This window comes from Corapipo altera, unplaced genomic scaffold (genome assembly GCF_003945725.1).
Source record: "Corapipo altera isolate COAL_440 unplaced genomic scaffold, ASM394572v1 44b, whole genome shotgun sequence".
NCBI lineage: Eukaryota > Metazoa > Chordata > Aves > Passeriformes > Pipridae > Corapipo > Corapipo altera.
The window spans coordinates 1,632,918-1,651,575 of NW_020884932.1; the positions used below are offsets into that span (position 1 = coordinate 1,632,918).

The 18,658-nt window shown below is 39.3% G+C and overlaps 1 protein-coding gene across 3 annotated transcripts in view; it reads left to right on the forward strand.

Moving 5' to 3' along the window:
- The first annotated feature begins 2,402 nt into the window (after positions 1-2,402).
- Positions 2,403-18,658, forward strand: part of DNAJC13 (DnaJ heat shock protein family (Hsp40) member C13) — a 56,064-nt gene continuing 39,808 nt past the window's right edge. For 2 of the 3 annotated variants that reach the window (XM_027659408.1, XM_027659409.1), the window contains exons 1-10: positions 2,403-2,591; positions 8,438-8,624; positions 9,801-9,881; positions 14,142-14,217; positions 14,708-14,857; positions 15,201-15,242; positions 16,342-16,542; positions 17,618-17,824; positions 17,909-18,004; positions 18,150-18,241. In XM_027659408.1, coding sequence (XP_027515209.1) covers positions 8,620-8,624; positions 9,801-9,881; positions 14,142-14,217; positions 14,708-14,857; positions 15,201-15,242; positions 16,342-16,542; positions 17,618-17,824; positions 17,909-18,004; positions 18,150-18,241 — 950 coding nt within the window. In that variant the 5' untranslated portion in view covers positions 2,403-2,591; positions 8,438-8,619. The remainder of the gene's footprint in view (positions 2,592-8,437; positions 8,625-9,800; positions 9,882-14,141; positions 14,218-14,707; positions 14,858-15,200; positions 15,243-16,341; positions 16,543-17,617; positions 17,825-17,908; positions 18,005-18,149; positions 18,242-18,658) is intronic. The other variant, XM_027659410.1, reaches the window with a different exon arrangement.

Here is an 18,658-nt window from a genome sequence, read left to right on the forward strand (position 1 = left end):
TAGGTTGTATTTACAATCATTGTATTTACTGTTGCTGCAGAGAATCCTAGCACTGGCTCTCTCCTGTATCCGTACTGTAGTGTGCTTGAAGAATTCAGCCATCCTAAACCAGTCTGTCAGAACAGGTGCTGATCACCAAAATAGCTGGTGGAGTATTAATTATTTAGTAGTGGACCAGAACTCTTCCTTCCTTCCAGATTTCAATAATAGGATGGTAAGGAGAGACCTTGCTCTCCAGATTGGAGATGGCCCGAACTCTTTTGGAAATTAAAGTATTTGAACAGACAAGGTCAGATTGACATTTGCAGTACTTCAGATGAAAGATTTAGAAGAAAGAAATATGGATTTGCTTCTCCAAAGCAATTTAACATTTTATCTTTCAAGAAGGCATCAAAACTGTTTTTTGTTATTCTTATTTTAATAATGATAATTGCTCTAATATGATTCCTGACTCTGTAAGTGACTGCGAAAACCAAGGGCGAAACACTACCTGTGTCAGACACAGCTAATAATAAATCTACCACTGGCATTAATGGAGTGAGGATTTTGTTCACTTTCTTTTTTATAGCTTTTTAAAATAAAATCATAAACTTTTATATTGGAAGAAGGTGTTAAACCCACAACTTTTGTATTCCAGATTTCCACAAACCTTAAGGTAAACAGAAAAATGAGACCCTATCTCTAAAAATATAGAGTAGTATCATATCCTAAGAAAAAAACAAGCAAACTAGAATGCTGTTGTCTGCATATAGTGTAATTTCACACATGCTTTACAATTAAACAGTTATGAAATCCTGGTCTACTTTAATCTCTGAAAGATATTGTAGCATGTTGTACAATATAATTTCCATTACTGCCTGTCTGAACTGCTAAACACACATTTTTTGTTTTATTTTTCTCTGAATAATAGTTTCAAAATTATTATTTCACTTTCTCTCATATTTTCTCAATCTTAATCTGTGTCCTCCTTTCCTTTTATCAATCGTTCACATTACAAAGTTAACATCACTACTTACACAAAAGCATGTACAAAAATAGACCAAAACACATAGTTACTGAAACACTAGCTTGAGCTGAATAAATATACTGAAATATAATCAGTGCTGTCTGATTAAAATCTATTAAAATATTGATTACTACTTTGTTACACGGTTATGCAAATGTTATTCTTTGTTCTGAAGTAATAAAAATCTAACAAGCTGCTGCTTTCCTTAATGTGTTTTACCTACCTATATCAAAAATGTACAAAAAAGTACTAAGGAAAAATATAATCCCCCCGAACAAAAACATACTCTGAGCCAACTAATCAACAAACCCATAAATTGCTCCAAGCCTGTCCAAAAACTTTTCCATGTACTCAGCCAAAGAAACTCTTCTGAGTCATACGACCTCCCTCTGAAGTTAGATTTCTGCAATTCCTAGTATATTAATAAAACATTAAATCTTTTTTTCCCTTTTAGGTCCGTAAGCAAAAGAAATTTATCAGCTTCCCAAAAGTAATGTTATTTTCCCTTTAGCGTTATTTTACCATGGTGTCCCAGATTCAGAGAACTAGAGTTATCAAAAGAATGACTTACTAGCATTTAAATGTCTTACATAAAATATAAGACACAAAGGATAGTTTATATGATGATGAAAAGGATATTAAAAAGTAGCAATTAACCGTGATTTTGATCTTTTTTTCTCCAAGATACAATTTGTTCCTCATTTCTCCCTTCATCTGTAGACTTTAATGACACTTTAAAGGAAAGGCTTTTTTTAAAGGTAAGATCATATCTTCCAATGAGAGTCCTATTTCAAAATATTCAAATATCCAAAATATTCACGCCAATCATTAGGAATTATAAGGAGATGTTACAATGCTGCCACAGATTTGCAAAATGTTGGGGAAATCTTTCATACGGTACAGACCGTGGGGAAGTTGACGGGGAGCCCAAGAGTCCCGTAAGAACTCTCCAGGATGGTTAGCTAACTACATAAATCAGCGATTCAGCTTCAGCAACGTTAACGTGGCGTTTAACTCTGCTTTTAAAACCGCACAAATAATAAGGATCATAATTAAAAAAGCACGTTTTTGATTGTTCGACGTGCCTTTCACAGCTTGACGCCGCACACGCTCGGCCGTCGGACCGAAGGTCAGCGACACTCCTCAGGCGACGAGCGAAGGGAGCGGGACCGGAATTTGCACCCGGCGCCTCGGCGCGTGCGCAGGGAACCGCCCCGCTTCCCGGCAGAACAGAACAGGGCAGGGCAGGGCAGGGGGAGAGGTTGGGAAGGAAGGCAGGCAGGAGGGCGGGCGAGCGAGGCGGCGGGAAGGGGAAGGCAGAGGCAGAGCCCGTCAGGTGACCGCGTCCCGTGACGGCCCCGGGCGGGACGGCGGCTGCGCCGAGGGGGCGGTGTCGCTGCCCGAGCTAAGATGGCGGCCTCCAGCGCCAGGCTCTGAGACAGCGGGAGCGGTGTAGCGGCTGCTGCCCGCCCGGCCGGCTGGGGGCTGAGGGGCGACGGCTCCGCTCAGCGCCCCTTCGCCCTGATCGCTGGGAAAGCGCAGTGCTGGTGGGGGCAGGTCCGGGCAGCGCGGGCTCCCCGGCCAGGTAAATCCCATCGGCGGGGGAGGTGAGGGGGCGGCGGCGGCCCCCGCCTCCTTGCACAGCTCCGGGCGCTGCTCGGGGCCGGGTGGCCGGGCGGGGCGGTGTGGGGAATGTGGGCAGGGCTGGAGGCAGCGCTCGCTCTGGCCATGGGGGCTGATGCTGCCCCGGCGCAGCCCTGGTCCCTCCTGCCCCAGCCGTGAGGGGCTGGAGCGGTGAGCGGGCGTCCCTCGTCCCCAGCACAGTAGTACCTGTGTTATCACAAGCCCCTCTCAAGCCCTTCGCTTCCTGTATCCGAGCACTGGAGCGCGCTGGGGTTTTTTCCAGCCTCAGCCTGCCCGGTCCTTCCCTCGGAGTGCCCTGCACCTGATGCGGCTTCTGTAGCCGCCGGGCAGAATTTGTCCTCTTTCTTGGATGAATACTGGCGTGTCCATTTAGAAAATATACGTTATTTACCTTCTCCTGGCCTCAGATAAAAATATACCCATGATGACATGCTTTGGGAAATAATTTATGAAGGGCGAGTGAGATGTGGAGGAGATTTGTGCTCACAGAGATGAGATTTTATTTCTTTTTTGAGTGCTAACAGTATTCGTCATGAGCATGAGCAGAACTAAATGCATCTTTCAGAAAATCTGCCCTTAATGCGCTTATTTTTCCCAGAGTGTTTGAATTTCTTCCGTGGATGCTTTTCACTTGCTTTTTGACTTCTGGAAGTCTAAACGAGTAGGCATGCTGAATGGTTTTCTGTGTGCAGTGAGCTGCCAGCAGTGTTTCGGACAGGTTGGGTGGAATGGAGCTTACACCTTGATAGATGTGTCTCTACTGAGGGCCAAGCTCTGGACCGTAAAAAATGTTGTCTTAGCACTTCAGTATGGATGGGAGGGTTTTTTTCCTCTTTTCAGCTTGGTGCTCTGAAGCTGAGGGAATGTTTGAGCATTCTGCTTGAAGGGAAAAGCAGGCATATAAGCTTATTTGGGGACTTCCTATTAATGCACCTAATCTCTGCTATGTGGCTGCTTTTGAAGGTAATGTAAGCTGAAATGTATTTTCCCTTTTTCTCCTCTGCTCTTTCACAAATACATCCATGATGGTCTGAGAAGATGAAGTTGAGTAGATAACTGCTTTGTTTCCTGTTACTTGGCGCTGATTAAATAATACTGGATTTCTGAAAATATTCTGTGTTTGAGAACTTAAGTTCTTTGAAGTCTTTTCTTGATTATTATACAGTTGTCTATATAGGCAACTTGCATGTTGTGAGAAAAGGAGGGAAGCTGTTGAAGGGACTGCTACTGACTCAAGTTTCATTTTAGGATTGCATTAGAAAGATGGTCTTCAAACAGTCTGTCATGAATAAGCTCTAAATAACAGGGCCATTATTATAGGTGTAGAAACTATGCTTGGCTCCAACCTGCTTCAGTTCATAGATATGCAGCTTTGTCTAATTCCTGCCTGCTGTGGGCAACCAAGTGGCAGAACACTTAACTAAAAACTACTGTCTCCTTTCCATTATAACTGATGGTTTTTTCCACTTGCAACAAATATCTGAGTGTTTGGAGACTCGGAGCTGCGTTTCTGTCCCCGTGTGGTACAGACTTTCCAGGAACTTTACCCTTGAATTTTAACTTTGTTGGAATACATTTCTAAAAAGATTTATTTCATATGTATTGCTCGATCCTCTGTGTGTCATGTGGCATTTTTCATAGTTTCCAAATACATATTTGTCCTGAGGGACTGAATCACTGTGTGTTTCCAGATTTTAAGTGTTATGCTGGGGATTGGTCTTGAGGCCCAGATCTGTGTTTCAGACTGAGGAGGTGATTTTGCTTTTAACTTCGTTTTGAAGCTCAGCAAGTTAAACTTACTGACTTAATAATTCTTCAGCTGGCATTCAACTGTATCTTGAGGTGTTAACTCTCAATTGTTCAACTTCTTGATTTGCTTCCAAAAATCTATTCTGTCAAAAAAATTAACAACTGTCTTGCCTCACTAATAAAACAGAACAATATTCTGAAGAAATATGACAAGATGGCTAAACTATGACTGAAAGGAGCACTTTTCTTACTTGCCCCCATTAGTGACTAAACCCTTTTATTCTGATACTCACCTGTCTAGCTGGTGAATCAGATGAGTTCACAGATCCAGCAGAATGCTAATGTAGATGGAAAAGAAAAGCAGAATCTTTCACACTTGTTTTTGTCCCTAACGTGGATTCTCAGTGAGGAAATGGGAGCAGTCAGCTGGAGGAGGGACACTAATATTGTCACTGTCATTTTGGGTAGTATTAAGATTAAAATTCTCAGCCTGTTTATGTCTTGGATCGCGGGAGGTGGGATTGCTGCTATCACTGAGGCAGGCTGCACTTAGCCTCTTCTAAGGATCTTGTGGGCCTTATCTTTTTCTCCTCTTACAAAAAGGACTGAGAGTTCCTGCACAACAGATTAAGAAATGTGAGTTTCCACAGCTAATTAGACTGTAGTACTTTAAGAGAAGAGTACTGTTCTGGGAAGTAAAAAAAGTTTACTGCTTGTTAAAAAGCATCTGTGTGAAGATAAAACTCTGCAAGTTAGTGCACACAGCAGTGAAAGAGGCAGATGAAACCTAGACAACTAAAACTTTTTAGTGCAGAAAAACTCATTTATTTCAATAATGCCTTTAAAGCTACAGAGGTGTAGATGACTGGAAATCAGGCTCCAGACCTCTAAGCTAGAAGGTAGATATGTAGATCCACAGATTAACAGAACCTTGGGGATTTTTTTTCAGTGTTTTTTTCTCATTTTTTTCCTAGTTGATCCCTTATTTTATGCTCATAGTACATCTCTCTCAGAAAAGTCACACTTGAACTTGCTATGGGTATCTGTCCTGTGTAGTCAAGACTTTCCAGGAATTCTAACTTGTATTTAGCCATCCTGGAATAATTTTTTGAAAAGAAATCTCAGTTTCTTATCTGCATTTCTCTTCCTCTTTCCCCCAAGAAATCTCAGTTTCTTATCAGCATTTCTCTTTCTCCTCCCCCCAGTGGAACAGAATAATAATCATGTCTGAGGCTCTGAATTCTACCTTAGCATTGGTTAAACCTTAATTTAAGAAAGATCTGCAAGTTTTGTAACAGTAGAGGAATAATTTGATCAGGAAAAAAGTCAGTCTCAATTCTGCACTAAACTTTGGACCTGTGTTCAAACTTCTGACTTTATTTAAACTGAAGGACACTTATGTATAATTACAGCTGTGCCTGTTGCTTTGATGCCTGCAAGGTCACAGCTTTGTTTCTAGCTCTACAAGTGCTACTTGGAGGCTAACTTTTCTCCATTTCCTGAAATAGATTGTTTTCCCAGATGGTAGTTTTGTCTGAAGAATGGGAAATCCTGGAAAAGTGGAAAGTGCATGCAAGTTTAACACAGCTTGTGTAATGTACCTACTCGTGTAAAAGGTCCCTTTGAACTAAAACTCTTCTATGATTCTATATAGCTTGAACTCTGAGGCAGGGGGAGTCCTGGAAGCAGTTCAGGCCCCTTAGTTCAAGGGGTTGCTATTTCTGGTACATGAGGCATGCAAAAATGTGGTTTGAGCTCTTCCCCCAAAGCTGTTTCACTGCTATTTACAGTACTAAAAGGACCAAATAGGAAAGTATTGCTGAACTTTTGTTCTGTGAAAAAGCTGATTAAAATGTCCAGGGCATGTTTAGGGGAAGTGCTTTAGTTAGGCTTCTAAAAGAAGTTCCAAGTCATAGACAATATTTTGCACGCAGGAACCTCAGATTATCTGACCAGGCTGCATTCAGCATGGCTGAAGTCTCTCAACCAAACAAAACGTGTTTATAAAACATTATATACTTTCAAAGTAGTCGTTGCCTCTGCTTCAGTGGGAAATGGAATAACTGAACTAGGTGTTTCTCTGGTTTCAAACCTTTGAGAATCATGAGTATGGGATATGGAATGGCTATGCTGCAAAGTGTTCAAAATAACCTTTGAAGTTTTGATTTTTTTCAACTACTGGCTACCAAAGGACACTTAAGATGATTATTAAAATTGGGGCCTTATTAACATGGATGCTTTTATGAGTGAAATGACGAATTTAACTCAATTTTTGTGTTGTCAGTCAGCTTTTTGAAGGTCTCTTGAATACAGGAAGAGGTAAAGGTAACAAGAATGTTCTCTTATTTTAGGAAATTAATGTGATAAATCTAAGCAGGCCACTGTAGCTTACACTGGCAATATGGCTAAACTTGATTAATGATAAATCCTGATATGTTCTGCAAAGTCAATGGTTATATCGTCTTAGGTGCTAAAATTACATTGTATCACATTGTAGATAGTACAGCTAGAATGATGCCACACTGATTCTGTCAGAATGAGTGAAGGAAGAAAACTTGGTTTCTTCTAAAATATCTGTCTTTGGCATGAACTGTTTTTTTATCTTTTTGCTTATCTATTTTTACTCTTCCTGTGGAACTAAAGACAACTGAAAAATGATTGCTGGACTTCAACGTAGCAGCTCAGAACAGTAGGCTATTGTTAGCCTTTCTCTCTGTTCAATTGCTGGAAAATGTGTGCAAGAAATAATTGTTACTAGATTTTGGCATATATTGCCTCTGTAGTAGTCTTCTCAGTGGGAGGGATAGTGACAATCACTGTCCAGAAGCACAGTGAGTAAAGCATCAAAGCTTCATGATTTTAGTGGCTTTGATCTAAAAAAAAAGTCTAGTGAATTTGTCACTTCCACTTCACATACAATACTTCATGTATCAGTATCCTGAATCCAGTTAGATGCTGATGTTAAGATTACTGGAAGCTGCTGGTAGTTCATAAAGGAGTGTTTCTCAGTTCTGTATTATTAAGAGTAGATGTTTGCAATGGGAGAACATCTTGCTTTAAATACCCTAAAGCAAGTGGTGTTCAGGTTTGGGAGACTTAATAGAGCTGGTCAGAGGAGTCTGGTATTGGTGAAACTGGAATTACAGATAAATAGATCTTTTAATCCCATACTTAGTGGAGCTAGTCTTGTTATAAGCCTCTTATTTTATTTTTACTAATACATTAGTCAATGTCAAGAAAATGGCTTTGAAAGAAGGGTATGAAGATTGAGTGTCTGGCACTTTGTTCTGAAAGGTAACTTTAAAACACAAAATGATCAGACCCAAAGTGTGCTACTGTACAGTAAGCAGTTTGGGTAGAGTGTACTGTGTTTATTCCAATCCATGGCAATAATAATACAATATAGTTCTTAAACCAGGTGAAAAAAAGAATTTGAGGAATAATCATAGAATGCTTTGGGTTGGAAGAGACTTCAAAGAACATCTAATTCCAACCCCCCTGCCACGGTTGGGGACACCTTCCAGTAGACTAAGTTGTTCAAAGCTGAATCCAGCCTGGCCTTGAGCAATTCCCGGGATGGGCCAGTGGGGCATCCAGAGCTTCTGTGGGTAACCAGCTGAGCGTCCACTGTCCGCGTCACTGACAAAGATGTTAAAACAGTGCCAGTCTGAGTACTGACATCTGAGGAATGCCACCTGTCACTGTTATCCACTTGGACATTGGGCTGTTGACTGCAACTCCTTGAGTGCAACCGTCCAGCCAATTCCCTATCCACTGAGTGGTCCATCTGGCAAATCCACGTCTCTTCAGTTTAGAGGCAAGAATGTCATGTGGGACAGTGTCAAATGCTTTACCCAGGTCCAGGTAGGTGTCAGCAATCAGTAGTAATAATGCTGTTGAATATCTTGCCCCTCATGAAACTTTGTTTCCAAAAACTAGATTTAGAGAATTTAACTTGCCACTGGTCATTGGAGTATTAGCTCTGAAAATTCGACTCAAAGATTGAAATATGTAAATACTGCTTTTCTCTCTTTCCAGAGGCAGTACCTCAAGTTCTCTTCAGTAGGTAGTGATGATTGTTCTGCTTCTTCACCTGAGGGAAGGAATTCTCAAGTTCATTTCAATCAGGCTATCCATTCTTCATGTTTATGACTCCATAACTGCTGCAGTCTTTGCTCAGAAAGAAAATAGCCTGGAGTTGTAGAGGGTAGAAATTAGCGATGAGGTAATGTTATAGGTCATCCATCTCAAAGTAAGAAATCTTCCTTTGCCAAATCAAGTAGAGTTAGCTGAATGTAAAAAGATAACTGGGGTTGTAATCTAACTTTGATGAGTCAGTGGGGTGCTGACTGGGATTGGGTTGCCTTAGGGTTGCTTTGGGCAACCTCTCTGAGTTCTTGCAAACTAGCATAAGTGCCTGGTGTTTTTGGGGATGCCACCACGTTAATGGTGTGAACCTCAGAGTAGTACCAGTCATTAATCAGTAACAGGGAAGCCTGTTACACATTTGAAAATAAAACTAATGCTGTAGATAAGTGACAGCTTCGCTTCTGTACTTAAGCAGACATTCCCTGATTAAGTGCCTTGCCTATGGCATTGTGAAGTAAAAAGAAAGTTAATTTCCTAAGTACTGAACATGCATCTGTTTTAGTCATGGAAGATAGTGTTCAGAAACATTCCTTAGAACTTAGCAACTCCTAAAGCAATGATCCACTCAAGCAGTTGTGGACAAGTTTTGCTAAATCCTGAGTGTGTTTTTGGGGAATAGATATTCTTATGTGAAATAAGTGTGTTGAGATGTTAGTGATGAGATTGCTTAAACTTTTACAGCACAGGAGGGGTACTTAGCTCTTTAAACACAATGCTTAGCTAATAAGTTTCTCAACTTCAGATTCTGTTCCAGACTGGAAAACCAGCTGATATCCAGATATCTCCTTACTGTTTATTTCAGAATTGCAATAGGAGTTTGGCTTAGCTGGAGTTACGGTTATAGGGTTCTCAAATAATTTTGATATTATACACTTTTCAGAAGTAAAGCATTCTGGAGATGATATAAAATACACTTGAATGTGAATCTGCAAAGGTGCAGTGAAAGTAGAGTGATTGTAATAGGGCAAACAAGACATAAATTACTGGAACCCGATACTGTTAAAGAGTAGCTAGTGTAACAAATTCAGTGGAGAAACTAATAATTCATGTGCAGCTCCATGTGCAACTTAGTCCATGCACTGTTTGATAGACTTAAGTATTCCTAATCTTTTTGTGTGTTTGGAATTGACAAAAACAGTGACTTGAATGTTTAAAACCCCAGTCTTTTTGTTTTGAAGCGTATTGATGATTAGTGAACTTTGGTTTTAAATAAAAATCCTTAGTACTAACAGGAGGTCTCCTTTGTTTTCAGGTCTTGGCACAGAATGAATATAATTAGAGAAAACAGAGATCTTGCTTGTTTCTACACAACAAAACATTCATGGAGGGGAAAGTAAGTAGTTTTAAGTTTGTTAATTTTGGGGGTTTTTTTAATGTTTTGTGTGACACTTCTCCCTGTTACTGGATTTAAGTGCATCCAACTGATGGGTGACAACTGAACTACAGGTTCCTGCTGCTCAGTCTCTGAACTGACTGTATTTTCACTAGAATCAGTTTGAATTTTAAATATTGCATTATAGTCTTTCTCTGCACATGTTCCCACGCTTCAGTGTAGCTATGAAATGGACCACCTGACTTACTCAGTTTCTGAGTCTCTTGAACTTACTATGTAAAATACTAATTTGAAAGTGGAAATGGTTCTTAGAACAGGTTTAGAGAGGAGTAATGTCTTATGTACTTTAATAGATGAGGGTCACTAGTCCACACATGTACTTAACATGTTGTGTAATAGATTATCTATTAAACTACTAACTGAGATCATTTGAAGAATTCTGTTAGTAGAAATAAACTTCATCCCTTTGATCTAAAAATGAATTTCAGTGATGCTGCAAAAGCTAGGGAACCTCTAATAAAAGTATCTATTAAATTATCATAACTGGTATCTGTTATGCTGTGTCTGAAGTCAGCTGTTATACATACTTTTTGAAGTGTCATAGGACTTTTCTTTGGTATCCTTACCCATTGTTGCTTTTCACTTGCACTGTGGAATTGGGGTTTTTCCTTGCTATCAACAACATAACAAAGAGGGTGGGTTATCTGCACCCTGGAAGCGTGAGTACTGCTTGATTCCAATGGTCGTACAAAGAGGTCATTTCTGAATCTGTTCTTTGAGCAGTAAGTTGAAACTGGGTATTTTTGGCTGTCTGCCAAATTCATCCTATCAAAGATTGGGAATACTGGGAAGGAAAGGAGGATGGGATATAAGGAGCAGCAGCCACAGATCTTTCAATTGTGGTTTGAAGAACCATGGGTTGGGCTTCAGTGTCTAATGTAAAGAGCTCCCTGCCTTTTTGTCGGCAAAAATTAAAGCCCTGGGTAGTTCAGAGTCCAGACTAGCCTGAGCAGTGTTCTGAGGGCAGAATCTTTCCTCTGGTAGGACAGATTCTTGATTGACTTGAAATAAATAGTTTAATATTTCAATTTACTTTTACAGAATTCTATCCAATACTTGTGTAAATTGGGTCTTACCTAAGTTATGATCCGTGCATTTGGAATTGTGTGGGCATGGAGGAATAAACTGTTTCCTCTAGTAATAATAAGATACTGTGTTGGGGTAGAACATCAGAACAGTTTGTCCCTCCTAATCTTTCTGTTGCCCAGCAGAAAATGTCTGATTTCTCCCTCAGAATTTTCTGTGGCAAATTTATTGTGTGAGATTTGAGCCACTTGTTTAAAACTAAATACATTAAACTCAGATTTCTTCTTTTGTCAAGTACATTTCATTAAAGAGCCTGATGCAAGCTGTTGAACTTAAGAGTAGAATGATCTTGAACTTTGATGGTAGCATTCTGATAAACTATGAAGTCTTATAGAACTTCAGGCTAAGTCTAAAGTCTAAAACAGGTTTAGTTTAAAAGTTCAGTGGTGTGTTACTTCTCTCGTAATGAAGGGGAAAGGAGTATTTAGTGAGTAATTACCTCTTGTTACATTGCAGCAGAAGCTGATATGGCCTTTAGTAGTTTTATATTGGAATTCTTAAGTCTACTCATAGTGGACTTTATACTTATGCATTCTCAGTATAATCTCTGGATAATATTAAAGGAAGCACTGTGTGGTGCTAAATGAGCCTGAACCATTTTGACTATTCATAGGATTTGTCACTTTGAGTATGGGCTATGTGTGTGTCAGTTAAAGTATTTTCTAGTAGTACAGATGATGATGCTCCAGTGTTAATCTGTAGTTCTCTAAAACTAGTGAACAATGTCTTTCTATTGAGTGTGGTGCTATAAAATTTGTCTACCAGGTTCATCCTGGTTGGAAAAAGACTTCTACGGTGCTTTGAAGAAACTAGTGAATAGGCAATAGCCTTTTCACTGAGAAGAGGATACTTGCTTCAGCTTTTCTCAAAACATCCTGGCATTAGATATACTGCAGAGTAGTTTGAGAGATAATTAATAGTAAACTCTTAAAGGCATACAAGTATAAATACCTTCCTTGCATATTTAAAGGTGAAGTTCTGGACAAGAGTATGTTTAGGCTACATGTAAGAACTGACTTCTAAATCTCCTCTGTTCATGCAACAAGACTTGAGTGTCCTGAATTTAAGTAGGGAGAGGAGACAAAGGAGATGGTAACTCAGCAAATCTGCTGTTTTGTCTTATGTTCCTTGTCACATCACATATTTAGAATGCTGGATAATAAATATGCTTCCTAGATATTGAAATGCAGACTTGAGTGTGAGGGCAGAAAAGGAAGGGGTTGTAATGTTTGAAAGCTTGTCTTCAGTTATGTGTGATCATTGCAGATCCTTATTCTGCCACAAAGCACTGTGAAGCTCTTAGTATGTTAAGTGAGTAACAAAACCTTGAGCAAATAATAAACAACTTTATTGCTTGTGATGTGCTGTTCTAAAGATCTTAAACAAACCTTATTTATAAGACACATAAAAGACAGAATACCTACCTAAATCGTGAAACAAGAGGAGAGGGGACAGTTGGTATATTCAAGGGATTTTCTTATGAACTAAGCACTAGAGCATTCTTTGACAGACTGAATATAGTGGAATTATTAGCAGCTAGAGTAGCTTTAGATGTTCTGCTTCATTAGAACAACTTCTCTTGACCTGCATCTAAAATAAGGAAAAGTCGACTATGTGGAGAAACAAATAGGCTTTTCAAGTAGATTAAACATCTTTAAGGTGACAGATTGCTTCAATACAGATTCTTCTAAGCTTTGAAGAAAATAAGCACTTGCTTTAATTTCTAAAGATAAACTCCTCTGGGTCAGTAATGGCTTCAACTTGCAGCAGTTTGTTTGAATAATAAGGGAAAACGGAAGGGTATGAATTTTGTGACATTGGCTGTCAGATACTCTTGACCTTCCTATTATGAGAGAAGGGATATGAGGGAGCTGCTCTGAATATATCTGAAGCCCATGCAAAGTTTGACCTTATACAGAAATGATGGCTTGCGCTGCAGACCTGTCAAGTGAGAGAGAAGAAAGGACTGCAGCACAAGAATGCAGAAAGGGATGGAAGAAATGACTTGGTGCTTCTTGATGCAGTGTCTAATATGGCACAGATTCAGATTAGTTAGTCAGTCATCTTGTTGATTGTATCTTTCTGAAGCAAACCTACAGTTTACTCAGAGCTGGAACTTAAATTCCTTCATGGAATCAGTTTTAGTATGGACAACTAACCAAAGTATTTTTATTTGGTTCAAGAAAGGCATCTATGTTCAGATCCTGTTACTTTAGTCAGAGAATACTTCCTAATACTGGCTCTGGCTCAGACTTCCAGATAGATGACTTCCAGATAGAAGTACCCTATAACGTGAAAATTGTGCAAGTAATAAGGTACTATTAAGAAGCTACTATTTCAAACTCTGATTAGTTTTGTTGCAAAACTTTCAGATTGAGAAACATGTAAGAGTGTCTGTTGGTTCAGGGTGTAGTTGGAAGATTGTCTGGGAAATGAAACCACAGTAAGGCTGCCACTTTCCACTTAATGCAACTAAATTTCTTAGCTTTAGCTCATTGCTGCTTGTTTCTAATACTTCTGAAACACAGGCAACCAACTGTGCTGCAAGTGTTCTTTAAGCACTGGGGCAGTTAACATACTTGTGATACAGTGACTAGCTGCATAGAGAACTATAGCTCCAGTGGTCTGAGACTTAGGAGTTCACTAGCCTTGGTTTTCCTCAAGGTGAGGAAAATTAGGCTTGGCCATAGTGACACTTGGGCTTGTTATAGTACTGTGACCAGGTGTGTAAACTGGATTATTTCATGTTACAACTCTTGTCTGAGACAGCTTCAGACAGGTGCTTTAGACTATTGCAGGAATGTTTTCTTTTTTTTCCCCCTATATATATGGTCTTTTTTGAATTTACTCTGTTCTGGTACTGCCTTTCAGTGCAAGTTCTGAGAGTCTTTGATCCTGACTTAGCCATTACCTTAAGAAAACATATGTATAAGTAAATATATTTAATAGTATTTAACTTGTATTTGTAAGGGTAAACTGCAAACCATCAACAGAGAAAATACCATATGCATTTCCTAAAAATGACTTGTATATAGCTTCTTAACATAATTTTTGCGGTTCAGGAGGGGTTTTCCTGTGACTTCTGGAGAAAGTTAATATTCTTTTGTATTCTAGGTATAAGCGAGTCTTTTCGGTTGGAACCCATGCCATCACCACATACAACCCCAACACACTAGAAATTACTAATCAGGTAAATATGATTTTTTTAAGTTGATTTCTGACTCATGTTCATTACCCAGAGGAAATAGTGGCATTCAGGCTTTAGAAACTGTCCAGTCTCATGAGATCTCAGAAAAAACAGGAGATATCGTAGATGCTGCCAAAGCACACCTAACAGAAATCCAGTGTCACCTTCACTAACTCCACAAATACCCAGTAGGTTTTGTACTTTTAGGCAGTTTGTCTTAATTGGCCAACAGTAGTAGTTTGCCTTTGGGTGTGCTGTTCCAAAGGAACTGGGATAAGTTTGATTACTGTAAAGCTGTGTCCCTGAAGGGAGTCAGGACACTTACTCACTTTGCACAGTATCAGAGGAAGCTCAGGCTCGTGCTGTCACGTAGCATGCTAGCTGTCATCTTATTACAGCCAGTCCCTTATTATAGGTGCTAAGGGGGTTTGAATGGAGGAGATGTAGCTTTAAAATTACTAACAGTATAATTTAATTACTTTCAATTGTCTAGTGGCCTTATGGAGATATCTGCAGTATTTCTCCTGTTGGAAAAGGACAAGGAACAGAATTTAGTCTCACTTTTCGCAAAGGGAGTGGAAGAAAGTCTGAGACACTTAAGTTTTCCACAGAGCACAGAACAGAACTCCTTACAGAGGCACTGGTAAGATTTTAATTTTTTTTTTTTTCAAGTAAGCAGTAAGTACTTGGTTACCATTACCATTTGAGGTAGCTTACTATGCTTTCTTTCCTTGCATAAAACGTAGGAAAGCAAGTTTTTGAGGTGTTATGTTAATGAATTTGATCTAGTGTCAGTCGCAGCAACTACTGCATGATTTGTAAACAGTCAGTAAAGTGACAAATACTGAATATGTTAAACTGCAGTGGAATGGTGAGCCTTTTGAGGAGGCTTAGTATGAATCCCATAAAACAGCTTAAATGTAGACTTTCTGGATAGATTGGCTCTCATATTTGCATTCATTCATGGTTAACTTTTTTAAAAACAGAGATTCAGGACAGACTTCGCGGAAGGAAAAATCACAGGACGGGTAAGTATCTGGCTTGTCTGGATCATGTACAGTTTAATGAAATTATCTAAAGACTTAAACTTCTACTTTGTTATTGTATATTATGCTTGTGCTATGTGCAGTACCTAAAATAGCTTATGTAAATTTGGATCTGAAGTCTTTGAGAAGAGAAGATTAAGAGTTTGTTCAAAAGCAGAAGGAACCTTTTTAACAGTAGAATATTTGAGCTCTCTTCACTTGACGTGAGCCTTATGGTGGTGCATGGACTCTGACTGTTACTGCCAGAATACAGAGGTGTGCCATATGGAGCTCTTACTTGGAGAGAAAGGAGAAGAAAAACATAAGCTTTTATTCATTAGTCAATGTTTAGTACTTATAGCACTTCACTTTCTAACTCTAAATATTTTTCTGCATAACATCCTGAACACTGGATGTAGGAATGTTGTTTCCTTGGTGGATTTCTGTAAGTCAGATTACAGGCAGGATTGGTGTTTACTGAATCTTGGTAGTACAGTAATAAACCAGACAGTATACAGAGCTGGACTTTATATTTGTCTTCTGGTCATAGAAGTGCTTAAAGTTACTTTAAATAACTTAAAATATTGCATAGAAAAAATCCTCAGTCATGAACATAGTAACACTGCTGGATTATGGGGGTCTCCTGTGTCTTACTGGAGTTTAGAGCAGACCTCTAACTTTTGCTGTTTTAAGTAAGTCTGTATTTGTAAGGGAGTGTGACTGCAGGAGATGAAAAATTTGCACTGCAGTGATAAGCTTACCTTAATTTGACTAGCTGAATAACAGCATGTGGTGCAAAAGCTATTTCCTTGTCAAATCATAGGGATCATGGTCTGTGAATACACCACCTTCTGTAATGAGAGAAGCTTATACCCTTTCGGAGTGGCTGTTTTGGGGTTGCTGTTCTTTCTTCACAAAGCATTGTTTAAGCTTGACTTCCTTGTCAGTTGACAGCTATCTTCCTTTGATCCATAGTGTTCTTGATATAGATAAGAGCATTGAGGGAAATGATATAATTTTTTGAACTTACTAGATAGGAAAAGAACTGTTACTGTATAGTAAAGAAGTGTGTGTAGAGGTCTGAAAGTAGCTCTCTCTGCAGAGGTATAACTGCTATAAACATCACTGGAGTGATACGAGGAAACCTGTGATTCTGGAAGTGACTCCTGGAGGTATTGACCAAATTGATCCTGCAACAAATAAAGTCCTGTGCTCCTATGACTACAGAAACATCGAAGGCTTTGTTGATATTACTGGCTATCAGGGAGGCTTCTGTATCCTCTATGGAGGATTTAGTAGACTGGTGAGTATTAAAACAAAATACTTTGGTATGGTTCTTAGGATGTTTATAGCTGCATGTTTAATAATGAAGGTTCAACATAGTTTGAGCATACAAGTGCATCTTTGGGACCCTGCTGGGGAGCCTCAAGGCTTATGGACAGATTTCAAAAGGCAATTAGTTAAAATATTTGAAAACCATGTGTGAGTTGGGTTTTGTTGGTTTTTTTGTTTTGTTTGTTTAAGAACTGCAGAGCATAAAATACCTAGTTTTTTAGGGTAATGATTATGTATGTAATGTGGACATTGGAGTTTCCTGTCATTTCTCAAAGTTACAGAAGTGACAGGCAGTGTGTCACTAATCTACCTAACTGATGGAGGGATTCTGTTCAGAAATAGATTAATCAGTGGTGCTGTTGCCTCTTTGGACTTGTGATCTGATAATCAGAGCTTTATTTGGGAAATACTGCAGTGTAATGTTGGTTTTAAAATCTTTAAAGGGTTTCTGTGTACTGTACTGCAAGCAGCTGAAAAGGATCTTTACATTAGTAACCATGAATTATTTCCTAAATATAGCTACCTCAGTCACTACTAACAAAATAGGACTGCTGTCTAGATCAGGGTTTCCATGTCTTTTGTACTGCAGCATGCTTTTCTCATGCATAAAACTAGCAATATATACTTGATCCTCTAGAGCTGCTCTAACCTTGCCTAGCAAGGGTGGATAGCAGTCCTTACAGATAGCAGCTGGGGCTACCACTGTGGTTCTCCTGCTCCTTGCTCTTGCCAGACTGTCAGGATCTATTGCCAAGGGTGGACAGGTGGGTCATGCCAACTTTCACTGTAATGGCATGCTAATGTGTAGCAGGGTATCCTTTAGGAGTAGCTGCTATAGATTTTTTTCCTTAAAGGCAAATGTAAACTTAATAATGGATCTCCTGTGTAATAAATACCTCTATACAATGCACTTAGCAAAGGCAAGCCAAGCTGCTGTGAACATCCTCCACTGGTAGATATATAGTGGAGGATTATTTACAGAACTCTGATTTCTTCAGCTGTGCTGTATTTGTCACTTTTTTTTTTCTTGTCAAAATTTGCAGCACCTGTTTGCATCTGAGCAGAGGGAGGAAATTATCAAGAGTGCAATAGAGCATGCTGGCAACTTCATAGGTATCTCTCTGCGAATAAGGAAAGAATCCCTAGAATTTGAGCAGTACTTGAATCTCCGCTTTGGAAAATACAGCAATGATGAATCTATAACATCTTTAGCAGAGTTTGTTGTTCAAAAAATAACACCTAGACACTTGGTAAGGGCATCGGACTTGAACGTGTTTGGTTCCTCTAAGATGCTAAGTATTCTCTTTCCTAACATGCCTCTCTTGTTTTATAAGGAACCTGTGAAAAGGGTGCTAGCTCTTACAGAAGCTTGCTTAGTTGAGCGGGATCCAGCTACCTATAACATTGCGACTTTGAAACCTTTAGGCGAGGTAAGAGGCATCCTTTTGCAATACCAGTTCTTCAAATAGAAGCACTAAAAGATAAGCATTTGTTAGTATATGTAAGACAGACTTAATTTGTAGACTAGCTAAATAACAGTGCTTCATGAACGTGATCCTTGTCCCTTATTTTCAGGTATTTGCAATAGTATGTGACTGTGAAAACCCACAGCTTTTCACCATTGAATTTATCAAAGGACAAATTCGGAAGTACTCTTCAACAGAAAGGTAACTGGAGCTCCTGTGGGTTATAAATTCAAATAGGAGTTGCCATTGTAGTGCTTCTAGTTTCTCAGCTTCCATAAACTCTGACCCTTGGAGGTGTTAACTCAAAGCCTTCCTATTCTAACATTCTGCCACTTACAAATGAAGATTTGTTACAGGAACTAAATCTCTCTCATTTACCTTCCTTCCAACTTTGAGCAAATCTGTCCAGAAGTTTTCTGATAAAGATGGAAGGCTGTTGGACGGTTAGATATGGCCTGTTTCTCCTAAGCAATATTGTTCTGTGTATGCTGTACTCGGATAAGGAGCATATCTGAGACAAGGAAAGAAAACACAGTTCAAGTGATACGGAAATGTGAAGGCTGTGAACCCTTTGAGCTCTCTGTTTGAGACAGTCTTAGTTGATTCTATTTAAAACAA